Source organism: Nuphar pumila, chromosome 5 (genome assembly GCF_984573655.1).
Source record: "Nuphar pumila chromosome 5, dmNupPumi1.hap1.1, whole genome shotgun sequence".
NCBI classification, from domain to species: domain Eukaryota; kingdom Viridiplantae; phylum Streptophyta; class Magnoliopsida; order Nymphaeales; family Nymphaeaceae; genus Nuphar; species Nuphar pumila.
Genome location: NC_143253.1, coordinates 32012391 through 32037261, shown reverse-complemented (window position 1 = coordinate 32037261; position 24871 = coordinate 32012391). Strand labels below are relative to the sequence as shown.

Below are 24871 nucleotides of genomic sequence, written 5' to 3'. Positions count from 1 at the left end.
ATTATACCCTTTTTAAGGGTTATGCTTTAGTGTCATTCTTGACACTTGCTCTTGTTAATCAAAGCTCGTGTTTCGAAGATCCCCATTTCATTTCAGCTTCTCCTATGGAAATATCAGTGTTCATTTTAACCTTCTCATTTGTATTCAGTTCATTTCCACCAACTTCACACTGCACATGTACTGCATGTCCACAATGGAAAACATGGATGCTTGATACTGAAGGCTCCTTGGTCAGTGAGCTGCTACAAATACAGCAGATTCGACTCTGTAAATCATATGCATGTGTGATGCTCCCTTCTTCAGTAAGCTCATGATATAATATGTATCATCCTCAATCAGAATCTTAGCAGTGTCCTGATTTAAGAGCAGCAAGAGAGTCAGATAATCAAAAGGGAAAGTAATAAAGAACAATATCTTCTTAAGTCAACCTATACTATCACTGTTTTATGAGTGATAGTCCTAAAGCAAAATGGCTGGAAAATTATACAACATAAATCACCTATTGATAGATTACATTGTCTATGATCTTTTGTTCTTTAGTTTCTTCGTTTTCAGTTTCAATGACTTTACTTCTATCTGTGGAGTAAATATTGTCTAATTTGGAATCAATACCAGATAAAATAAGCGATAAGGAACTTCCTATATCACCAACTCTTTCCAATAAGAATGCGGTCTCATCAGTCACCCCATAATTCTGGCAAAGACGCAAACAGTGCTCCAATGTGTAGTTTTCAAAAGTCTCCAAGAACCTTAGTACTGATCCAGGTTCAAATTGACACAGGAGCTGCAAAACAGAAGCACTTGGTCTGTCATGAAAAGTTTTGACCTTGCATAGGACATGAAAAATCCATAATAGAAATGCAGGAAGAACTTTTAATAAAATTTATCACATCAATCATAATTAATGTAACTAGGTAAGAATATGATGTGGATTACGAATGCATAGATACCATTCGTTTTCAATTGGAGCTTTAGATACCCCTCATAATATCCCAATCATGAGAGTGCTCTAAAACATACTCACCAATATCAGCCTTGACAATATATTGGCAAGCCATATTTTTTCTTACAAGCCTCAAGAAAATCTCACAGAAAAAAAACATTTTAGGAAAAATATCATGTAAAATTTTCCATTGGTGTTGAAATTGTTGATCAGGACAATTTCATATGAAAACATGAGAAACACATTGGAAACATCTGTTTGTTAAGGTGTATTCTACGCATAAGTGATTGTACAATCATCAAAATATGACATAAAGAGGCTTGAGTTGTGAATGTACCCATAAGATATCATGCCCCATAGATAAGGATATAATCTATTGTTCAGAATAATGGATATGTGGTGAAACTTTCAACAGGATAATTTTTTGATTTTGATGCTTCACTTATTTGGTGGATTAATAAAGTTGAAACCTGATTGTAGATCTTAATGTATGCATGTCCTTTATTTAGGTTTGTTTTTACCATGGTGTTATGTTTCTTTGTAATCATTGATCATAGTCACTAATGTAGATCTTGTCATGATATTGGCAAGGTTTTTTCCTAGGGAAATGGTTATGCTCTAGCTCAAATGTCACATCCTTGATCTTTTTTTCCCTTGTTTATCTCTGTCTCTTTAATATGAGAGCTTGCAGATATTGGAATGACATGATATGAATGAGGAGAAAATAGTTGGGCAACATCTTTTTGAACCTTCTACAGACACTTGGATTATTAGAGTGAAATAGTAAATTTCTTTTGAGAAACAGTAAAATTTTTCAAGGAGCAGAAATTGTAGCTGGCAAAATGTCACCACAAATAAATCGAGTAAAAACAAGAAAGAAATTTTCCGATCCAAGAGATGCTGTCATCCTTTTGATCCTTTTTTTTTCTGATGTAACATAGAGAAACCACCGTTATCCTTTGAGTGTCCCATATGGGGCCCAAGGTATCAGATTAACCATAGACCAGAGTTGGTGACTTCAATGTATAACTTCATGAATACTCCTCCTGCCCACCAGGGATAGTTTCCCATTTGGCTTAGGCCTTGCGAGTTGCAACAAAGGATGCACATCCTAGGTATCAAATTCTCAGGCCCTTTCAACTTGAAAGCCTTAAGTCGGCCCATGGTGTGCAGAGCCTTTTGATCTTGGAACCCCATTATGAATAAGTGGGGGTTTGAAGAGGTTCCTTTAAATATTCAATCGTTCTGTTCAAGCCAAATTAACCACCATGCTAACTTCCAAATATGTCTCCATTTTTTGTGTTTGACATCTGGAGGAATGAATAGATCTTGCCAGATAACCCCCTCAAGGATGTGGATGCAAAAGAAGGTCCAGCCAAGCTAACCTGAAAACCTTTTTTAAGTAGGGCAAGAACCAAAACATGGGGGTATTTATCTCCTCTTGTGTATAGCATAAATAGCACTTGTTTACCAATTGATATCCCATCTCCTTCATGCTTTGCCTGTTACGACAATGAAGCCATACATGATACTTCAAGTACAAGGTTTTGATGATGAGCAAGTGGAATCAACTGCATTTCAGCTAAGGCTATGAAGAAATTGAAGAATTCAGTGAAGAATCCTTGAAGACTAGTGTGCAAATGTTTAATTCATTAAAAGTCTTAGATTCTTGTAAGAGCCTTACTTAGAGTGCATATTTAGGTTGCATTTCATCTTAAAAGTCTTTAGAAAAACTTTTCTAAAAGAAACTCTTTTGAAAATCTTTTTAGAAAACTCTTTTATTAAATTTTCATTTTTATTAGTCGACCAATAGACTTATCAGTCGACTAATCCTTTCGCGCCATATTTTCTAAAAAGTCATTATTGTCAAATTAGTCGACCGAAGGTTTTATGAGTCGACTGGACAGAATGTCTGTTTTCTGGAAAATTAGCAGCAGTCGACTAATGGTTTTTCAGTCGACTGAACAGAACATGTGTTTTCTGAAAAAATTTAGCAGCAGTCGACTAATGCTTTTTATCAGTCGACCGAACAGAATGTTTGTTTTTCAGAAGTTTTTAGCAGCAGTCAACTAAAAGGTTTTTCAGTCTACTGATGATATTATCAGTCGACTAACTTTTCTTAAGTCGACTAAGTTTCAAAAGTTCAGAATTTCAAACGGCTTGATTAACAGATCAGTCGACCGACGATAACTGTCAGTCTACTAATAACTAACTATTAGTCGACTAACTGATGTTTCAGTCGACTAATTTTGCCGTTTTCCTGAAACTTCAAAAAAGGCGTGTCTTTTCATTTTTCAAATGTTTTGATCGTTCGAAATGGACCGTTTTGACACCCTTTCATACTCTCAACGTATGGAATCTTTTAACTATAAATATGAGTGCATTTTACACTCAAAAACAACAATTCAATCAATTTGAATCTTGCTTTTCACTCTTATTCATTCAAGTATTGATTTTCTCACTCACGTGATATTTTCACTTCAGTTTTTCACTCAAATCACTTTGAGAGATAGTGAATTCGTGAGTAGAGTGTTTCAACAACCTCAAAAGCCAATTGCATCTCATTTGCATTCAAAAGGAAGGCTCATAGGTTGTATTGTAAGTTGTTATTTCTTTTGTGTAAAAAGGACTCATTGGTGTAAAGGAGTTGTTTGCTTTCAGTAGGATTGTTACTGAAAGTGAGACCGATTATGGTCTGTGTGATTTTGTAGTTTACAAGGTTGATAGTGGAAAATCTCAAGCGGGTTTTGCTTGGGGACTGGATGTAGGTCGGGTTTGACCGAACCAGGATAAAATCTTGTGTTCTTTGTGTGTTTGTTTTGAGATTTGCAAAATCCTTCAATATTTCGCAGAAAGTTTTTTAAAAGCACTATTCACCCCCCCCTCTAGTGCTCGTTGCCTCGATCCTAGTGCACTTTCATTTGGTATCAGAGCACAGGTTTGCTATTACTTTGATTTGACCATCATCTAGCATGACAACTACAACATCTCAGCACAAAGAAGGAAACTCTTCTGTTCGTCCTCCTCTCTTCGACGGAACAAACTATGGATACTGGAAAGTAAGAATGACAATATTCCTGCAATCCATGGATCTCGATATCTGGAGAGTTGTTTCAGAAAAGTACCAAACTCCATCAACTGATTTCAGCCGATGGACCGATGATGAAAAGAAGACTGCTTCACTGAATGCCAAAGCTATGAATGCGCTGTATTGTGGCGTTGACAAGGTAGAGTTCAATCGCATCTCTCAATGCTCTACAGCTAATGAAATCTGGCATACTCTTCTCGTAACTCACGAAGGTACGTCAAAGGTAAAGGAATCTAAAATTGCTTCTTTAGTTCATAAATTTGAATTGTTCAAAATGAAGCTATATCGGACATGGTAACTAGAATGACCGATATAACTAACACTTTGAAATCCCTTGGAAAAGAATATTCACAAGTGGATTTAGTCAGAAAGATTCTAAGGTGTTTAACTCCTGAATGGGAGAGAAAAACCACTGCTATTGAAGAAGCAAATGATCTCAATACTCTCACTCTTGAAGACTTAGTTGGTAACCTAATGGCATATGAGGTCCAACTTCAAGACAGACAAGAAAAAGAGCCTAAAAAGAAATCTCTTGCTTTTAAGGCTACTTCTGACTCAGAAGATTCTGAAGAAGATGAAGATATTGCCCTCATCACAAGGCAATTCAGAAGATTCATCAAAAAAGGAAGATTTCAAAAAAAGGCAAAGAAAGTAGATTCTTCCATTCCCAATGAAGTAAAGTGTTTTAACTGCAAAAAGGCAGGACATATCAAGAAAGATTGTCCTCTTCTCAAATTCAAGCCCAATGACCAATTCAAGAAGAAAAAGGCATTTCAAGCCTGTTGGGATGATAGTGACTCCTCTTCCGATGAAGAATCAAATGAAGAAGTCGCCAACATGTGTTTTGTAGCACAAGAAGATTCGGTAAGTCAATTTGACTATGATGAGTTATTTGAAGCATTTAATGATTTATATGCTAAATTTAAGAGTCTTAATTCTAAAAATAAAGAGTTAAAAACTGAAAATTTAACTCTTGACTCTCAAAATAAAGTGTTACTTCAAGAAATAGAAGATCTCAAGAAGGAAAATTCTTGCCAAGCACTTGAGATAAAAGAAATTAGAGTTAAAACCAATCTCTTAAAAAAGAAATATCTAGTCTTAAAGAAAAGTCAAATGATCTTCTTTCTATAGTGACCAAATTCACAAATGGTCAAGAGAATCTAGAAAAACTTCTTGGTTCTCAAAGATGCTCGGTTAATAAAACCGAATTGGGATATAGCTTCTTTGATACTCAAAATAGACCAAACTATGTGGTGAAAAATCAAAAACATTATTCTCAACCTTTTGTTCATAAAACTAAATTTTCTAGTTCTAATAGAAATGCATCTAGAAATGATTATTCTAGAAATGTTTATTCTAAATCCTTTTATAGAAAGAATATTTATTATCAAAGGAAACCAAAATCCAAATGGATATGGGTTCCTAAGACTAACTCTCATGGACCCGAAAATAGAAAGGGGTCAAATGCTCTGTTTTCTGATTTTGTTGTAGGTACACAACATAAGGAGCAAATGGATATTGGACAACGGCTGTTCCAAACATATGACTGGAAGGCCGGAGTTATTTTCCACCCTCCAAAATAAGGATGGAGGAACCGTCACCTTTGGTGACAATAACAAGGGAAAAGTGATAGGTATTGGTAATATTGGTAATCCAAAATGTTCTTTTAGTAGATGGTTTAAAGTATAATTTAATATCTATTAGTCAATTATGTGATAAAGGTTTTCATGTTTCTTTTGAAAATAATTTATGCTTAATTTCTGATTTTCAATCTAAAAAGATCATTTTTAAAGGTAAAAGAAGAAACAATGTGTATGAACTATATCTAGATGAATTACCCACTTTTAATGAAAAATGTCTTATTGTTTCAAATGAAATTCAATGGTTATGGCACAAGAGACTTGGACATGTTAATTTTAAAATTATTTCAAAATTATCCAAGAATGATCTTGTAAGAGGCCTACCTAGAATACCATATAAAAATGATCACTTATGTGATGCTTGTCAAAGGGGTAAATAAATTAAGAGTTCTTTTAAAGCTAAAGATATAGTTTCAACAAAACGTCCTCTTGAACTTTTACATTTAGATCTATTTGGACCATCTAGAATTCAAAGTTTGAATGGTAGCAAGTATGCTTTTGTTATAGTAGATGATTATTCTCGGTTTACATGGGTGATTTTTCTAAAAAGCAAAAATGATGCTTTTTCAGAATTTTCTAAACTTTGTAGAAGAATTACAAATGAAAAATCTACATCTATTATTAAAATTCGTAGTGTTCATGGTGGTGAATTTGAAAATGAATCTTTTCTAAAGTTTTGTGATTTACATGGTATATCTCACAACTTTGCTTTTCCTAGAGCGGCTCCACAAAATGGACTTGTTGAAAGAAAGAATAGAACTTTGCAAGAATGTGCTAGAACCATGCTTCAAGATAAAAATTTACCAAAATATTTTTGGGTTGAAGCAATTAATACAGCATGTTATGTCTTAAATCGTGTTCTTATTCGACCAATTTTACATAAAACATGTTTTGAATTGTATTATGATCCTATACCAAAGATCTCATATTTCAAAATTTTTGGTAGTAAATGTTTCTTGTTAAATACCAAAGATAATCTTGATAAGTTTGATTCAAAATCAGATGAATCAATATTTCTTGGATATTCTTCTAGAAGTAAAGCATATCGTATTTTCAATAAAAGAACATCTTGTATTGAAGAATCTTTACATGTTGCATTTGATGAGAATTGTGAGCAGGTTATTCCTCTAAGCGAAGAAGAAGAAGCAACACTTCAAGAAGAACCTTTGATAGAGAGTACTTCTCAAGAAAATATTCCTCTTCAACCGGTTTGGAAAGAAGTTCTTAATCATCCACATGAACAAGTTATTGGTGAAATAAAGAGTGGTGTCCAAACTAGAAGGCAATTAGAAAAATCTATTGCAAATGTTGCTTTCATATTTAAATTAGAACCAAAGAATATCAATGAGGCATGTGATAATGAATTTTGGCTTTTGGTCATGTCTGAAGAACTTAACCAATTTACTAGGAATGATGTTTGGGATCTAGTTGATAGACCAAAGGATCATCCAGTAATTGAAACAAGATGGGTCTTCCGAAATAAGCTGGATGAAAATGGTGAAGTCATTCGTAACAAAGCAAGGCTAGTGGCACAAGGCTATAATCAAGAAGAAGGCATAGATTTTGATGAAACCTATGCACCAGTGGCTCGATTAGAGTCAATTCGTATGATGCTTGCTTTTGCTAGTTACATGAACTTCAAGTTATATCAAATTGATGTTAAGAGTGCATTCTTAAATGGACACATCAATGAAGAAGTTTATGTAGAGCAACCTCCAGGCTTTGAAAATGAAAAATATACAGAAAAGGTCTACAAATTGAAAAGAGCTTTGTATGGACTCAAACAAGCACCAAGAGCGTGGTATGAAAGACTACGAAATTTTCTAGAACAATCTAGTTTTTCCATTGGTCGGGTAGACTCCACTTTATTTATTAATCTTAATTCAGATATTCTTATTGTGCAAATTTATGTTGATGACATAATATTTGGTTCTACTAATGATTTTCTTTGTAAAGAATTTGCTAAAGCTATGCAGGAAGAGTTTGAAATGAGCTTGATGGGCGAATTAAACTACTTCCTTGGACTTCAAATAAAGCAAACTGAAGAAGGAATCTTCATCAATCAGGGTAAGTATACAAAAGAACTTCTCAAGAGATTTGGGATGGACTCATCGAAATCAAGAAGGAATCCTATGAGTACAACTACTTCTCTTGATAAAGATGAAAATGGTAAAAGTGTAGATACTAAGCTCTACAGAGGTATGATCGGATCTCTATTATACTTAACTGCTAGTCGACCTGATATTATGTTTAGTGTTTGTATGTGTGCAAGATTTCAAGTTAATCCAAAGGAATCTCATTTAACTGCAGTAAAACAAATTCTTCGTTATTTGAAAGATACTTCAGATTTCGGTGTGTTTTACCCAAAATCATCTTCCTTTGATTTAGTTTCATATAGTGATGCAGATTTTGCAGGAAGTAAATCTGATCACAAGAGTACTAGTGGAACTTGTCATTTCTTGGGAAATTCCTTAGTCTCTTGGTTTAGTAAAAAGCAAAATTCAGTATCACTCTCAACAACTGAAGCTGAATATATAGCGGCTAGTTTAGCATGTTCACAAGTACTTTGGATGAAACAGACCTTCAAAGATTTTGGTTTGAATTACTCCACAACAACTATTTATTGTGATAACACTAGTGCTATAAATCTTTCGAAAAATCCTATTCAGCACTCAAGAACTAAGCATATTGAAGTTAGACATCATTTTTTAAGAGATCATGTGTTAAAAGGAGATATTTCGTTAAATTTTATTTCCAATAAAAAACAACATGCCGATATCTTCACTAAACCTCTTAAAAATGAAGATTTTATGAGAATTAGGAGAGAACTAGGTATTTGCTCGTTTTTGGATTTATAAAAATGCTGATTTTTGAACAAAATCTCAAAATCGCACTATATTAGTCGACCGATAAAATTCTAGTCGACTGATGTTTTATATTTTGGAATGTATCGCATCATATTAGTCGACCGATATATTTCTAGTCGACTGATGATATTTTTTTTAGTCGCATTATTAGTCGACCGATAAAGTTTTAGTCGACTAAAATTTTTAAATCTTAAATGAAGGGACCCGACACCCCTTGGATTTGTTTTTAAAACCCGTTTTTTTTTAAAAAGAAGGCATCGTTTCACTTTGTTTTTTTTTTTTTTTTCGCACCTTTTCGTTTTTTTTTTCTTTAAAACGAAACCCTTAAACCGAAAACCCCTCTTTCTCCTTTGTCTCTCTCTCTCTCTCTTTCGAAAAACCCTCGGAGTACCGTTCGACTCCATCATCGCCGAGATTTTCTTACCGTAACAGGGAGACGCCGGAATCTTCTGGCCGTGATCTTCAAACGCCGGAATCCTCTTGCAGCGACTGGCGCATCTTCAAAACACTCCGAAACTCTCTTGCCGTGACAGTGCATTACCGGAATCCCCTTTTGGCCGACCTCTCCTCACCGTCAGCCACCACATTGTCCTTCGTTTTTTGATCGCCGCAAAGCTTTTTCCCTTTGCCGGACGTCATTTGGAAGCCGACATTTTGGTAACCATGCCTCGCACGAAGTCTACATCTGCAAAAGGTTTAGGTTCTCCTCCTCCTACACCTACTTCAAGACATGGTTTTTCACTAAGATTACTTCGCAACCCTCTTCTCTATGACACTTTTGGATCAATTTCTGCACTACCTATTTTACCAGGCCGAAATGTTCTATTTCATTTGTTTTCTCGTTACAAAATAAGAGAATTATTTCCTGGTATTTCACATCTTTTTGATGCTTGTGCAGATACACTTCACTATCCTTTTCTCATTCACTTGTTTTACACAAATTTACAAATGAATCATCAAACTGGAATTTTGTCTTCTCTTGTTCGTGATGTTGAAATCGAGTTTGATTCGAAATTACTTGGAGAAATTCTTGAAATTCCATCTTCAGACACTCTTTTCAACACTATTGAAATGAATGATGAAAGAGTTTTTTAACAAATTCTTCTTCCAGAAGCACCTCACTGCCCTCCTTTCAAAAATACTAATCTTCAAACTCGTGCACGCATTGCTGGACGAATCCTTGCCCACAATGTTCTACCCAAAACTGGTTCTTTTGATTATTATTCCACAGATCTATCTACGGCTCTTTATGTTTTATTTGGGAATATTTCTGTCAACTGGGCCAATGTGTATTTTACAAACTTGTGGAAACAAAAACCATTTGTTCTTTATGGTTGTCTTTTAACCCGTATTTTTAGACATTTTAAAGTTCCTTTAACAAATGAAAAGTACATTGAGCAAAAAGAGTTCTTTGATCAAACAATTTTTAAAAGAATGAAAATTAAATATCTGCCTCCCTTAAATGTTGATCAAACTGAACCATCTGATCCTAATGAACCATCTATTTCTGAACCTTCACCTTCTGCGACACCTTCATCTCATGCAAAAAGAAAGAAATTTTCGACAAATCAAGACCATGATGAAGTTATGCAGAGACTGGAAGCGTTGGAGCTGCATCAACACACCTTTCGTGAAGATGTGACTCAACAACTTGCTTCAATTCAGAAGGATGTAACTGCAATTAGGGATTTGCTAAACTCTCTTTTCTGATGTTTGATCTTTGAAAAACATACTTTATGGGTTGTAATATTTTAAACTTATCTCTATTTTTGCTTATGCTATTTTTGCCCTTACTCTTTTTGATTCTGACAAAGGGGGAGAAAAAAATAAAGATAGCATTACTTTGAAATTGCAAGGAGATCTTGAGAAAAAGATGATAGCAATTACATTACAGGAGATCTTGCATGAAAAATGCAAAATTAAGAGAAAAAGAAAGCTTTGAATGAATGTATTTCTAAATACATGAAGAAATGATGAATGAAAATACAAACCAATCAATATGTGATATATGTGCTTTAAATGTGCTAACTTTTAATGTTTTGCAGCATATTGATAGGGGGAGTAAAATCTCCATCTATGCATCTAAATGCTTCATCTTTGATTAAGTTTGTCATCATCAAAAAGGGGGAGATTGTTACGACAATGAAGCCATACATGATACTTCAAGTACAAGGTTTTGATGATGAGCAAGTGGAATCAACTGCATTTCAGCTAAGGCTATGAAGAAATTGAAGAATTCAGTGAAGAATCCTTGAAGACTAGTGTGCAAATGTTTAATTCATTAAAAGTCTTAGATTCTTGTAAGAGCCTTACTTAGAGTGCATATTTAGGTTGCATTTCATCTTAAAAGTCTTTAGAAAAACTTTTCTAAAAGAAACTCTTTTGAAAATCTTTTTAGAAAACTCTTTTCTTAAATTTTCATGTTTATTAGTCGACCAATAGACTTATCAGTCGACTAATCCTTTCGCGCCATATTTTCTAAAAAGTCATTATTGTCAAATTAGTCGACCGAAGGTTTTATCAGTCGACTGGACAGAATGTCTGTTTTCTGAAAAATTAGCAGCAGTCGACTAATGGTTTTTCAGTTGACTGAACAGAACATGTGTTTTCTGAAAAAATTTAGCAGCAGTCGACTAATGCTTTTTATCAGTCGACCGAACAGAATGTTTGTTTTTCAGAAGTTTTTAGCAGCAGTCGACTAAAAGGTTTTTCAGTCTACTGATGATATTATCAGTCGACTAACTTTTCTTAAGTCGACTAAGTTTCAAAAGTTCAGAATTTCAAACGTCTCGATTAACAGATCAGTCGATCGATGATAACTGTCAGTCTAAAAAAACAGGCATTCTGATCAGTCGACTGATGCTAAATTTTTTTCAGAAAACAGGCATTCTGATCAGTCGACTGATAAAACCTTCAGTCGACTGATGCTAATTTTTTTCCAGAAAACAGACATTCTGATCAGTCGACTGATAAAACCTTTAGTCGACTGCTGCTAAATTTTCCAGAAAATAGACATTCTGTCCGGTCGACAGATAAAACTTTCAGTCGACTAATTTTTATGATCAGTCGACTGCTGCTAAATTTTTCCAGAAAACAGACATTCTGTCCGGTCGACTAATAAATTCTTCGGTCGACTAATTTTACAAAAAAATAACGTTTTGCTTAGAAGATTTGAAGCAAAAAGGTTGGTCGACCGGTCAGTCTATTGGTCGACTAATAAACATGAAAAATTAAGTAAAGGGTTTTCTAAAATGATTTTCATGAAGGGTTCTTTTAGAAAAGTTTTTCTAAAGACTTTTTAGGTGAAATGCAATTGAAATATCTATGAAGGAAATAGTACAATGGTAAACTAAATATGTGATTCACATATGAATTTTAGGATTATGTCCAATACATAGAACACACATGATACATATATTTGCACAATGAAGATCATTTCTTGTTCAGGATAATATAAGAGTTCAAGAATGAACATGTGGTTTCGCTAAATGTTGGGAGTGCCAAACAAGCACTTAAGAAATGATAAAGTTAGATAATGTCATGTTGCGGCGTAACCAGTGGGGGTATAAAACGTACACTCGAGCTCATAAACAAATCTTAAAATGCTGAATGTATAAGTACTCGACACAAAGTTGAACCAGAATTCTGAGAAATTATGGTTGTCGCCTATTGGACTTCTAGTAAGTAATGTGCATACACTAAGATCACCCCGAATGTGGGTTGGGATTTCGGAAAACCCCTATGGTGCAACGACTCGCACTAAGAATTTAACAAAATACAAAATATGCATTACATAACCTAAATGTGGGATTCTGGGTATACCTGAAAGATGGTATATGTTACTGGTTTCCCAGGGTTCTGGGTACATCTGAAAGACGATGTATGTTACTGGATCCAAACAAAACAAGAATGAAAATTATGCACATATATAATAATTATGGGATTCTGGGTATACCTGAAAGACGGTATATGTTACTGGTTTCTCGGGATGCTGGGTATACCTAAAAACGGTATATGTTACTGGTTTCCCAGGGCTCTGGGTTCACCTGAAAGATGGTGTATGTTACCGGACCCCTTGTAGTGCGATAGCTCGCACTTGGTTATAAAGAAAATGTAAAATGAAATATAAAACCTTCGAGACTCTGGGTATACCTGAAAGGCGGTATATGTTACCGGATTCTTCGAGCTCTGGGTACACCTGAAGGATGGTGTATGTTACTGGACCCATGGTCTACCTTGGAGAGGGTAGGTGGTACAAACTTCGTGGACGTTCGTGTTTTCGTGGGAGTTAGGCGTCTTACCGTATGGTCTTGGTCCGCTACGAGGTCTATGCCTGTGCGTACCCACAGGGTAAGAGTAAGTTAAACATTAAATAATTTAAGTTGACTGGAAACTTATCTCTGAAGAATTATATACTGTTGATTTGGCTTTAGTGAAACTTGTGGAATCTACAACTTGTACTAATGTAGATAAATATACATTTAGTTCAGTCATCTTTTGCATTGTATCATGAATTAGAAATCATAATTATCTTTTTAGAATGATATAAACTTCCATGCTAGTTATATCTGCAGTTGTTGCACATATTTGTACACAGGACACTGAGCACCACATATAAATACATTGTTTCTTACGCAGACAGGGGAGTCTGACCCTTCTGCTTTAAATGTTTTTCAGGTAACGCATAATTGGAGCATCGTGGCGTCGTATTTGGAAGTAGTCAAGAGATCTCAGTTTTTCAGTGTTTTCTGTTTGAACTCTGATTAGTAGATTTATATCTTTGTAATGGGATGTAATTAATGACATTAATGTTTCAAGTAATGAATGGTATGTTTGGTACTTCTCTGTTTTACCCTGTAATGCGCCCAACTTGTGTTTTTCGCACTTCCGCTATTTCAAAAAAAAAAAATAATTTTACTCCAAAATTTTCACTATAAAAAATTGGGGCGTTACAGCTTTGGTATCAGAAGGTTTTATCAGTCGACTGATCAGAATTTTCACTATAGGTGTTGATTCTGTATAACTGCAGCAACCAAGAAAACATATTAGCTCTATGTCAAAGTCCAAAACTCCATCGTGAGTGCTTGGGAGGGGTTGGATTCTCTGAGGCATGAATGAACAATAGAGAGAACCAGTAGGGAACAAACCTCATTTATCACATTCCCAAATAATCCTGTGAGCTTCTGTTTTCAATTTCCAGCTTGCAAGTATTCCCATCATGTTCATCCGTTCTTCAATTTCATGCTCTTTGAAGTTCCTCCTAAACTGAATATACTAGCCCTCTGAGGGTGTTCAACAGTACCCTACAATAGCAACCTGAGTTAAATGATGCTGTAAATGGAGGGATACTTTTGTTCAAGTGGTTTTTCCAAGCACTGGCTGTCAGCCCGGAATCAAGCATGATACCCAACTCCAGCTGAGTGTCAAGTTTGGATGTGAGGCAATGTTGTTAAAATTGGTTCAGTAGGTAAATCAGTTTCTTCTTTAAAAAATGATTTTTTATTCAAAAATAGAAAAATTAAGAAAAAATAAAAATAAATAAAAAAAACATCAGAAAAATAAGAAAAAAACACATTTTTAAAATAAATACAAAAATAACAAAATAGGTTCCGCTTTGCTTGCCCCAAAGGGGTTTGGCATAGTGGGATGCGGCCTAGGCTGCTAGGTAGGTGGTCTAGGTTCAAATCCCATGAACGACACCCTTTGTGCAAGCCAAAGCGTAGTGACTCCTTGGGGGCAAGGGATAAGGCCACAAAATTTTATGTTGCCAGGACAGTGACCATAATTACGCCAGGCAGAGCCAGCGCAACTAGGTCTCTGATCCTGGGGATGGTTTCTCTATGTAAATATAAGAAAAAGGCTTCACTTTGCTAGGTCGATTGTATTTCAATCGGCCGTAGCAAATATATAATTGAGAGAGAGAAGGGATGGCCAAAAAAGGGCCATCAGAGGCTCTTTTCCAGCATCCACTTCATGGAATATGAAGGGACATTTGCCGGAAAGGGCCATGGATGCCCCCCCTTTCTGGACACGCACACACACAAAGAGAGAGAGAGAGAGAGAGAGAGAGAGAGAGAGAGAGAGAGAGAGAGAGAGCATTACTGACAATGTGGATGGAGGCAGTAGGCACCAGTGTATTAGAACATGGAACAAATATGGGGATATGGATCCAATAAAGGATCCATATCCGATACAGCACATACATGTTTTGTAGTTTAATGTAATATGAATTACTAAAACAGGGCAGTTTCGTCCTTGTAAAATATTGTAACTTTATTAAGTTAATGATGTATTAGTGCTGCAGTAACCAAGAAAGTTTTGGGCTGTCAATTTCTCAAGAAGAGCTCTCTCTCTCTCTCACTCTCTCTTCCCCATCGTTTCCTTCACCAAACATGACTGCTCAAGGCAATTTTCACATGGTATCATAGCACGTTGTATTTTTGGGCGTAAAAGGACCTTCCTCAGGGACGTGAAAAGCCAAGTTCTCTTCCTCGACTTCAATCTACGTGAACTAGCCAAGATCTGCTGCAACAAAAGCCGAGTTCTCCTCGTTCTCTTCAGAATATGTGAATAAGGTATTCCTCAGGGACGTGAATCAGATCTCCTCATTACTGCAGAAAAATGCCAAGTTCTCCTCAGGGACGTGAATCAGTTCACGTGAATCGGGTTGTCTTCCTATTCCCCTATTCCTTTTCTGTCATCGTCGGCTACATGATTTGCCCCCTGCACCTTTTTTTTTCCAGCAACGATTAACTCTCTATATCGCAGATCTGAAAGACATTCAGATCTGCTGTGTGTGTTCCAACTGATCTGAAATAAATTCAGATGTTCACTCGTTTCTTGTATTACACCTTGTTTCATGCACAACAGTTTTTTTTTTCTCTCCTAGTTCACGCAAAAAAAAAGGGGCCGAGTTCTTCTTATTCCTCGTGACTTCATCTCCTTTTCTTAATTCACATACAATAACTGCTGGTCACGTCTTCTTCTTCTCCATTCATTCACAGTTTACACAAAAGGATGAGTTCATTTCTTTTGGTACCACTTTTTGTCATAGATCATAAGCTGCATCATTTTATGATAGCAGTCCAGATTGTTTCTGTCATAAGCTGCGTCACTTTATTCTTTATTTTCAGCCACATTTCTCTTTCTGTCATAAGCCTACAAATGGATACTTCAGGCAATTCTGGTCTTTCTTCCAATTTCTTGGGGCAGGTAGTTTCGAAAAAACTGAATACAAATAACTATTTTACTTGGAAAAGGCATATTACCCTTTTTATTCGCAGTCAAGATCTTTCAGGTTACTTCGATAGCTCCACTCCAATGCTTCCGGAATTTGTCACAACCGAAGCAAAAGAGGATGGAGGAATGCCAAACATCATTCGCAATCCTGTTTTTATTGTTTGGATGAAACGTGATTAGGCTCTTGTCGCGTACATCACTTCCACATTGTTGCAAGAAGTTTGGTTTCTATTCCTGATGATTGCACATCTAAAGTATTGTGGGAGACTTTAGCTCAGACCTACTCTCAGATATCAGAGGCTAAGATGTTGTTTCTCAAGCGTGAATTTCAACTTTTAAAGAAGGGAGCAATGACCATTATTGAATTTTTAAACCAAGTCAAAAGCATTACAGATCAATTATCCATTGTTGGATATCCAGTGTCAGATAAACAAAAGGTGCAATAAACACTGAATGCCTTGGGATCAGAGTATCATGTACTTGTCACTTCTTTATTATGCTTGCCTTCATTGCCCAATTTTGAGGAATTACGTGCTAAACTCTTCCAGTACGAGATGTCTTTGAAAAGCATATATGATGCTTCAACAGGGCAATCATCTACGCATGAGATTTTTGTCACAGGGACGTTTGCTGATAGTGCACGAGAGGGCGTGGTAGAGGCAGGGGAGCCCAAATCCAGGGAGGACGTGGATTGCTACCTACTCCAAATTCCATTGCCAGCTTTTCAAAGAATGTTCCCACATGCTACCAGTGTAACAAACGAGGTCACATCAAAGCCAACTGCTGGTTCAACCTACAAAATCGTAATAGAACACAAAACAATAGAAATGTTGCTACATCAGGAACTGCAGGTACTTTTCGGGTCAATGATGATGCTAAAGATCTTCTCTTATCTGCTATGGCCAACTTGAATCTGAAACAGAACGATGATGAAATTATGTAGACTCTGGGGCAGCAGCTCATGTCACTGGCAATGCAGGTAAGTTTTCTACTTTGACCCTCTATTTTGGCAAATCTAATATTGTAACTGGAGATGGGACTCACCACCTTATTTTAAACATAGGCAATGCCCTCATCCCTTTGTTCGAGTCTTCATACATTCCTTTATTTGATGTTGTTCATGCACCAAACATTAAGAAAAGCATTGTCTCTGTTTCTAAGCTTGTTGACTCTACCAATTCATCTGTGGAATTTACTCCTACTTCTGTCTTTGTCAAGGATCTTCAAACTAAAGGAGAGCGGCGTGACAACATGTATATCTTCAATGAAGATCCAGCCGCCAGTGTCCTGAAGCCCAAGTCTGATCATGTCTCCAAAACCATTTTAAGTATATCCAAATGTAATAAGCCAGATCTTTGACATTCTCGTCTTGGTCATTGTAGTCAAGTCTTTATTGAAAAATTAGTGTCCAACGGTTTCCTTTCAAAGCCTATTTAACCTTTGTTAAAAGACAAAGTATGTCTCAGTTGTTAGGTCTGCAAAAGTCATGTACTTCCTTTTCATCAAATAAATAAAAGAGCTTCCATGACTTTTGAGACAATATGTTCTGATGTTTGGGGCCCAGCTCCCAATCCTTCTTCTTCTGGAAGTAAATATTATGTATCCTTTATTGACAACTTCTCTCGTTTTACCTGGATATTCTTTATGAAGCACAAATCAGAGGTTTTCCTTATTTTTTGTCATTTTTATGCCTATGTCAAAACCCAATTCTCTCAAAATATTCGAACTCTCTAATGTGATGGAGGTGGTGAGTATTCCTCCAAAGAATTTTTTGATTTTTTCCAAGATAATGGGATACATCATAGAATTTCTTGCCCGTATACTCCACAACAAAATGAAATTGCTGAACGTAAAAACAGACACATTGTGGAAAGTGCAATGAGTATGATGCATGATTGTAACTTGCCTATTGGACTTTGGACAAAAGCTTTTCATACTGCCACTCATGTGATAAATCGCCTTCCTATGCCTATCATTGAAAATCAATCTCCCTATTATGTTCTCTTTGGTGTACATCCTGATTATGACGAATTACGAGTTTTTGGATACACGTGTTATGTACATATCGATAAATCCATGAGAACTAAATTTCAGGACAAAACCTCTATATGCCAATTTGTAGGCTATGCAGATGAACACAAGGGTTACAGATGCTATGATCCTGCCAGTAAGAAGATCAGAATCTCCAGAAATGTTGTTTTTGATGAAAATAGTTTTCTGGGAAATAAAGCTGATCACAATCGTGATCATATTGATGCAGCTGCTAATTGGTATGATCCATGGCTCAGCGCTGAGCTCATTTCACACGGTGCAAAACATACTACTCTGGCCCCTGAAAGCATACATGATGAGACGACTTCAGATAACGCATCAGAAACAGAATGTCTGAGATACAAAGGAAACGTTTATACCCGGAGATCCAAAGAGCAGATAGATATACCTGCTGGAGAACATATGGCGTTGGCCAATGACAGAGAGGCACCTAGAAGATCAGACAGGATAAGGCATCCTATTGAAAAATGGGTAAGTTATGACAACTTTTCTATGAATTTTCAGATCTTTCTATCCAAGATTGAAAAACACGAGGAACCACTTGGGTTTTGTCAAGCTATTCAATCTAATAAATGGATTGAAGCGATGAATGAGGAGATCAAGGCACTTCATAAGTGTCAAACATGGGAGATAGTTTGTCGTCCTCCATATAAGAATGTTGTTGGCTCAAAATGGGTATATAAGATTAAATATAAACCGGATGGTAGCATTGAACGATACAAGGCATGCCTTGTTGCCAAAGGTTTCACTCAAGAATATAGCCAGGATTATGATGAGACATTCAGCTCAGTGGTGAAAATGAGAACTATTCGTATTGTTCTTGGCCTCACAATTGAACATGGATGGACCCTTAGTCAGTTTGATGTTAAAAATGCATTCCTTCAGGGGGATTTAAAGGAAGAGGTCTACATGGAGTAACCTCAAGGTTATGCAGAAGGGAACCCAAAAGAATATGTATGCAAATTAACCAAAGCACTGAATGGTTTGAATCAAGCCTCCAGGTCATGATTTAAAAGCTTCTCTTTAGAAATTCAGAACCATGGTTTCTTTCGTTCCCAACTAGATCATTCTCTATTCATATACAGGGATGAAACCACTATGGTTTTCTTACTTATATATGTTGATGATATTGTGATCACTAGTAATGCTCCAGATCATATTCAACGAATCAAAATTTTACTAAGTATGCGATTTAAAATGAAAGATCTTGGGAAACTGAGATATTTTCTTGGTGTAGAGGTGGACAGACAGGATGAAAAAATGTTATTAACTCAACACAAATACACTCTTGACCTTCTGGTCAAAGTAGGAATGACAAATTGCAAACCTCTGCCCACACCCAGTGTTGTCAATAAAAAATTAAGTCTTTGTGATGGTGAGTTATATCCTGATGCAGGCAAGTATCGCAGTTTAGTGGGTATCGCAGTTTAGTGGGCATGCTACAGTACCTCACTTTCACTAGACCAAACATTGTCTATTCTGTAAATCAAGTATCTCAGTTCATGCATGAACCGAAAACTCGTCATATGGATGTTGTCAAACGTATTCTTCGTTACTTAAAAGGCACGGTCGGTGATGGACTCACATATGTACAATCTTCATGGGGAATAACAAAACATGAAATATTGGCCTATACAGATGCAGACTGCGCGGGGGATCCAGATGAGAGGAGGTCTGTTTCAGGATGTGTTTTTATTGGAGGAAATCTTGTTTCATGGAGTAGCAGAAGGTAGTAGCGAGATCTAGCACAGAGGCAAAGTATAGATCCATGGCAGCCACCACAGTAGAAGTGACCTAGATTAGGCATTTACTTACAGAGATGGGAGAGAATATCTCAAGTTCAACTCTTATGTGTGACAACAAAAGTACTATACAAATTGTGTTCAATCCTGTTCATCACAGTCGGACTAAGCATATTGAGATTGATCAACATTTCATCAGACAAAAGATAGCAGGCAGAGAAATTGAACCGATCTGTGCCTTCGGAAGATCAAGTTGCTGATATGTTCACAAAGGGCCTCACAAGTAACCGTTTCTGGTTTCTGAAGAACAAGTTACACATGGTTCACTCCCATGCGCAACTTGAGGGAGGATATTAGAACATGGAACAGATATGGGGATATGGATCCAGTAAAGGATCCATATCCGATACAGCACATACATGTTTTGTAGTTTAATGTAATATGAATTACTAATACATGGCAGTTTCGTCCTTGTAAAATATTGTAACTCTATTAAGTTAATGATGTATTAGTGCTGCAGTAACCAAGAAAGTTTTGGGCTGCCGATTTCTCAAGAAGGGCTCTCTCTCTCTCTCTCTCTTCCCCATCGTTTCCTTCACCAAACATGACTGTTCCAGGCCGTTTTCACACGGTGCTGGGTGGGTTCAGGGAGGCAGGCGGAACTCGGAAGGCATCAAAGACTAAAGACACTCAAGTCAGAAGAAGAGTGAAAGAGGGAATAGTATCAGGGCAGCCACCTATGTTTTTTTTTTGTTTTCTTTGTTTTTATTACATGTAACCCTGATTCAGCCCCGATTTTTTTTATTACATGGTCGAATGACAATTCTCAGCTAAGATATCCAAATGCACCATTAGATTCTTCCTAAAGGAGAATGATAAAAACTCTTACATATATGGTGTTTGTGTGCCCCTAGGCTTCATGATAACGCATGCAGCAGAACCATGTTCCACGAAAATGAAACCGGATCCCCTCATTAACCGGATGCCGTCACATATGATGGGATCAATTCTATGCGCATGCTGGTTGTCCAACCAATGGGTAGGATTAGTCTAAACTCTCACCTGAAATATAAACTAATCTTAACCGTCCAATTGCATCAGTTGGATGGCTAGGATCCAGGTCCTACAACAGCATATGTCGTAGGATAGGATTTCATAGGTTCTAGCTTCCCATCATGATGCCACTGTCCTTGCAATACAGTACGCTGACCCACTACCACTTTTAAGGTAAATCAAATCCTATAGAGGGCCCAAGGGATTAGTAACACTCAAACCTCAAAATCCCAAATTTAGCTTTTTCATTGATGGGTTCTTGTTGAGTCGATTGTCTAAAAAAAGGTCTTATTCCAGAGACATTTGCCTTAAATCATTCAGCTTACCTTTCTTTTGATGACATGAAAACTATGATGTCAGACCATTTTAGGTGGGTTCAAAACCTATGTGGACCAGTCTTTCTTTTGATGACATGAAAACTAGGATGCTAAGACAAATTCAAGTGGGTTCAAAACCTTTGTGGACCAGCCTTTCTTTTGATGACAAGAAAACCAGGAGCATGTATCAGGTGATTTTGGAGGGGGGGAGAATCGTGCCCTCTAGCAAATTGGTAGAGGGCCGATTTGATCTGAATCGTCCGATTCAGACTGATTTTAGCAATATTGATGTGACATCCTTGAGCATGGCCAATCTCTCCACATGGGCGAGCCCTTCCTCCACTTATTAGACATTGACCAGGTAGAAGGTCTACCCTTTAAGTCATATTTCTTTTCTAATAACCGGGTCCAAGGTTTATCCACCTTAGCTAACACTCACCACTATTTGATTTCTGACCTCAGGCCTCACCTTTCAAAAGGGCACACAAACATAAAATCAGGAAGATTTTTTCTTTTGGTTGGACAGTTCAGGAACAAGGCTTTCTTTATAACATGATAGACAGTGAGGAAATTCTTATGCCTGTAAAAGCAATTCCGAGTTTAGATAATAAATACTGATTTAATGTCACATGCTTCGTACTGTTTAGTGAATTTAATGCTGTTTCAGATGGGACTCCTTCAAACGATTGCTGGTTGTGCAACAGTTTTGTGTTGAATAGAACTGTTCTCATTGCAAGTCTCATTTTAATTTTTGTTCATATGCTTGATTTATTGAAAGTTTCACAAAGAAAACCTAAAATTTGTATAAGAAATTTCTGAATTTGCAAGGAGCTTATCTGATTCTGCCATAAATGAAGTCTTATTTTGACACTATGCAATTGTGCAGCCTCAATTGTGCTCTGTGCAATCTGAAGGAGTGCCATATGCTGATAGCCGTGCCACAGGTAACCAACAATTGCTGCTCCTTTTTTTTTTCTTCAAAAAGCAGTGTTTTGAGTTATGAACATGCTTTATGCTTTTCAAGATGATAAAACACACAGTCCTCGAAAGACACATTCTTGTTAAAAATGGTGCAAAATTAGTTTGTGCTTTTTCTTGTACTGGCATGCAAGAATCATCTCTCTCTCTCGTCAAAAACGTAAGAAAAATGTTACACTATTTTCAGTAGTTACACTAATGAAGGATGTTTTATGTGTGTGTGTGTCTGATATCATGCAGAAGATAATATCATCGATAGACAGTTACTTGTGGGCATGTTGAAATGCTTAAACTCATTTTTATGGGAAAGAATTTTGAACTTATACTATTTCCAGCATTTTGTGTGTGGAGCAAAGTATCAGGTTAATCCCTGATGTTTGATGTTATCTATCATCTTCAATATGACCTCATCTTATGGCAAAGTATGTTGGATCTTGTTGGTGCTTGGCCATCTGGTGGATCTGCTCTGCTCAGAAGTCAGCTACAGTGGACATGTATTGGGTATGCTCCTCTGTAGATAAAGGAATCAACCCATGAACTTCGGCAGGACAAATAAGCATGCCATGAGGGTCAGTGAATAAGTCATTCCCATGGATTGCTTTGTATCTTGATTGGTGATAAGTGCCAGTTGGGTTTTCCCACCTACTTTTTATTCTGTTACCATCTTGAATAATGCGTGCAAAAATGAGGCATCCAATCTCTCTCTCTCTCTCTCTCACACACACACACACACACACACACACACACACACACACACACATCCTTCATTAGTGTGAGTAATTACTGAAAAGGGTGTGACATTTTTTTTACATCTTTGACATTTGATAAAGATTGGTGCATCCTTCATTGTTTCATGGGCCATGATCATGTTTAAACTAGGTCAGAACTATTGGCTGTCCATGCACCCATAAGGCTTTTGGTAGTCTTCAGAAAACTTGTTTTCTAGTGTTCTGTGCAAATCAATGGTTATAGATGATGGCCAACCTACCTTGGGCACTCAAGTAAACTATCATAGAATTCTCATGCCCTTTTTCCTGTAATGTCATTATGGTTCTTATATTTTGTACTTTGTATTTTGTTTTGCAGCTCCACGCGGATTGGGCCTAGAGTTAACCAGGTGACCACTATAATGGCAGCCCATAGTTGCAAGTTGAAATGATATGAAATGCCATGGTACACGATCTGAAATTTCGAGGCATGAGGGCCTTTGTTGAAAGCTTCATCACATCCGGTGTGACAAAAGACGGGCATGTGTAAATCTGCATGGGCTACAGGATTAGATTGAGTTCCTTGCCTCCAAAGCTCCGAGTCTCACTTTGCTCTTTATTCTATGGCTACTTGACTCTGGGAATGTTTAGTGGGCTGCTGCAGGTTTGTGCCTGGGGATTCATTAAACCCGATGGGCTGGGTAGAAAGCCTGACCTGCTTAACAATCTGGCCCGCTTATTTGGTTGGTTGGGACTCTATTGGAATCAAATGGAGTTGAGTTGGTTTAAAGCCCTGCAGATTGCTAGAAGTAAAAAGATTCATATTGTAATTGGATTACTAATTACTATGAGAGCTTGTGTTTAGCCATTGTTATGATTGCCTGTTATTAATGCATTGGTTCTTGCTTATATTATGTCGGCAATTTTTTCATTTTTTCTTATTACATGTGTAGTGGTCATCTTGTGTAATTTTGCAATGCAAGCTTTCCTATTTACATGAAGATCCAACCCTCTTCGATCATTTCTACTCGTGACTATCTTTATATTGCAATACGAAGAAATTCAAGAAAACATAAGGTATTATGAGTTTTTTAATGGACATGTGCATTTATATCTAGACCTTCAAGGATTAATATAAATTAATGCACAATATAGTATATCAATAATTTTTACATTAACTTTTGATTATAAATCAAAAGTCAAGGAAAAACGAAAGAATGAAAAACTGTAACTAATATTTTGGCGATATTTTTTTGTCATTCTTGTACTTATTCAAACTTGTATACATGTAAGTGAGATAGCTCTTCATGCATATTTATAGATGTAATCCAATGAGTTTAATTTTTTCAAGTGTGATTCATGGATCTTCTCACCAGTGTCGATGAATAAATATGTAAAAAAAAATAGAGAAAGCAATTTTTTACCTTCATGTTTAGGCTATAAATGTAACACCTTTAGATTTTTAGCCTTTGAAAATACATAAAAATTAAATTTTTTTTCTTTTAAAATAAATAGCAAAAACAATTTTAACTTTGATTTAAAACCTCGGGTGGGTTACAATTTAGGAACCACAGTATAAATCAAAGCATAATTTAATTCAAACATGCATTATATATAAAGTCCTTTACAAAAGTTTGGACAATTAAAGATTTATGATTAAAAAATAAAAAATCTTAAAGTTTTTTCGGAATCTTGAAAATCTTGATTCTTCGATGTCACTTTCATCTAGTATTCACTATCGTGCAAGGTGTCATGTACCTGAACTTGTATTTCCCTATAACACTCAAACTTGTGGCAACCTTGTAAGTAAATATCATTTTCAGGTAACCTAAATTATCAAAACATATTTAAGAATCATGATTTAACTCTATTTATGAAATACATAATTTCAGTAAATGACAACTTATGTATTCAGTTTGATGCAAATAATCACTCATGCATTTAATATAAATAACAATTCATGCATTTAGTAACAATGACATTGTCCACTTTTTTGCAAGTAGTTATTCAAATATTATAGCTTTTATTTCGATATTTATTAACCCTGCAAGTACTCACAGGCTACTAGCCGTCGTACAACTATGACCATTTCTGGATTTATTATGACATATGTATTTTAATTACCCCAAATGACTAGTGTACGGATTCTAAAGAGAATGGTTTGCAACTAAAAGAAATCATGAAAGGGCCACTAAAACGTTGGTTCAGATGCATCCTGAACTTCTACAGAAGTTAGGGCGGTCAC

General features: G+C 36.3%; 1 protein-coding gene across 2 annotated transcripts in view; it reads left to right on the top strand.

The window, feature by feature from the left end:
- The window catches only part of LOC149837302 (uncharacterized), a 32805-nt gene extending 9273 nt beyond the window's left edge, over positions 1-23532 (top strand). Inside the window, exons 5-6 of one of the 2 annotated variants that reach the window (XM_090007326.1) lie at positions 21828-21885; positions 23006-23532. In XM_090007326.1, coding sequence (XP_089863452.1) covers positions 21828-21853 — 26 coding nt within the window. In that variant the 3' untranslated portion in view covers positions 21854-21885; positions 23006-23532. Of the gene's footprint in view, positions 1-13215; positions 13306-21827; positions 21886-23005 lie in introns of those variants that run through there. The other variant, XM_090007327.1, reaches the window with a different exon arrangement.
- Positions 23533-24871: the final 1339 nt, after the last annotated feature.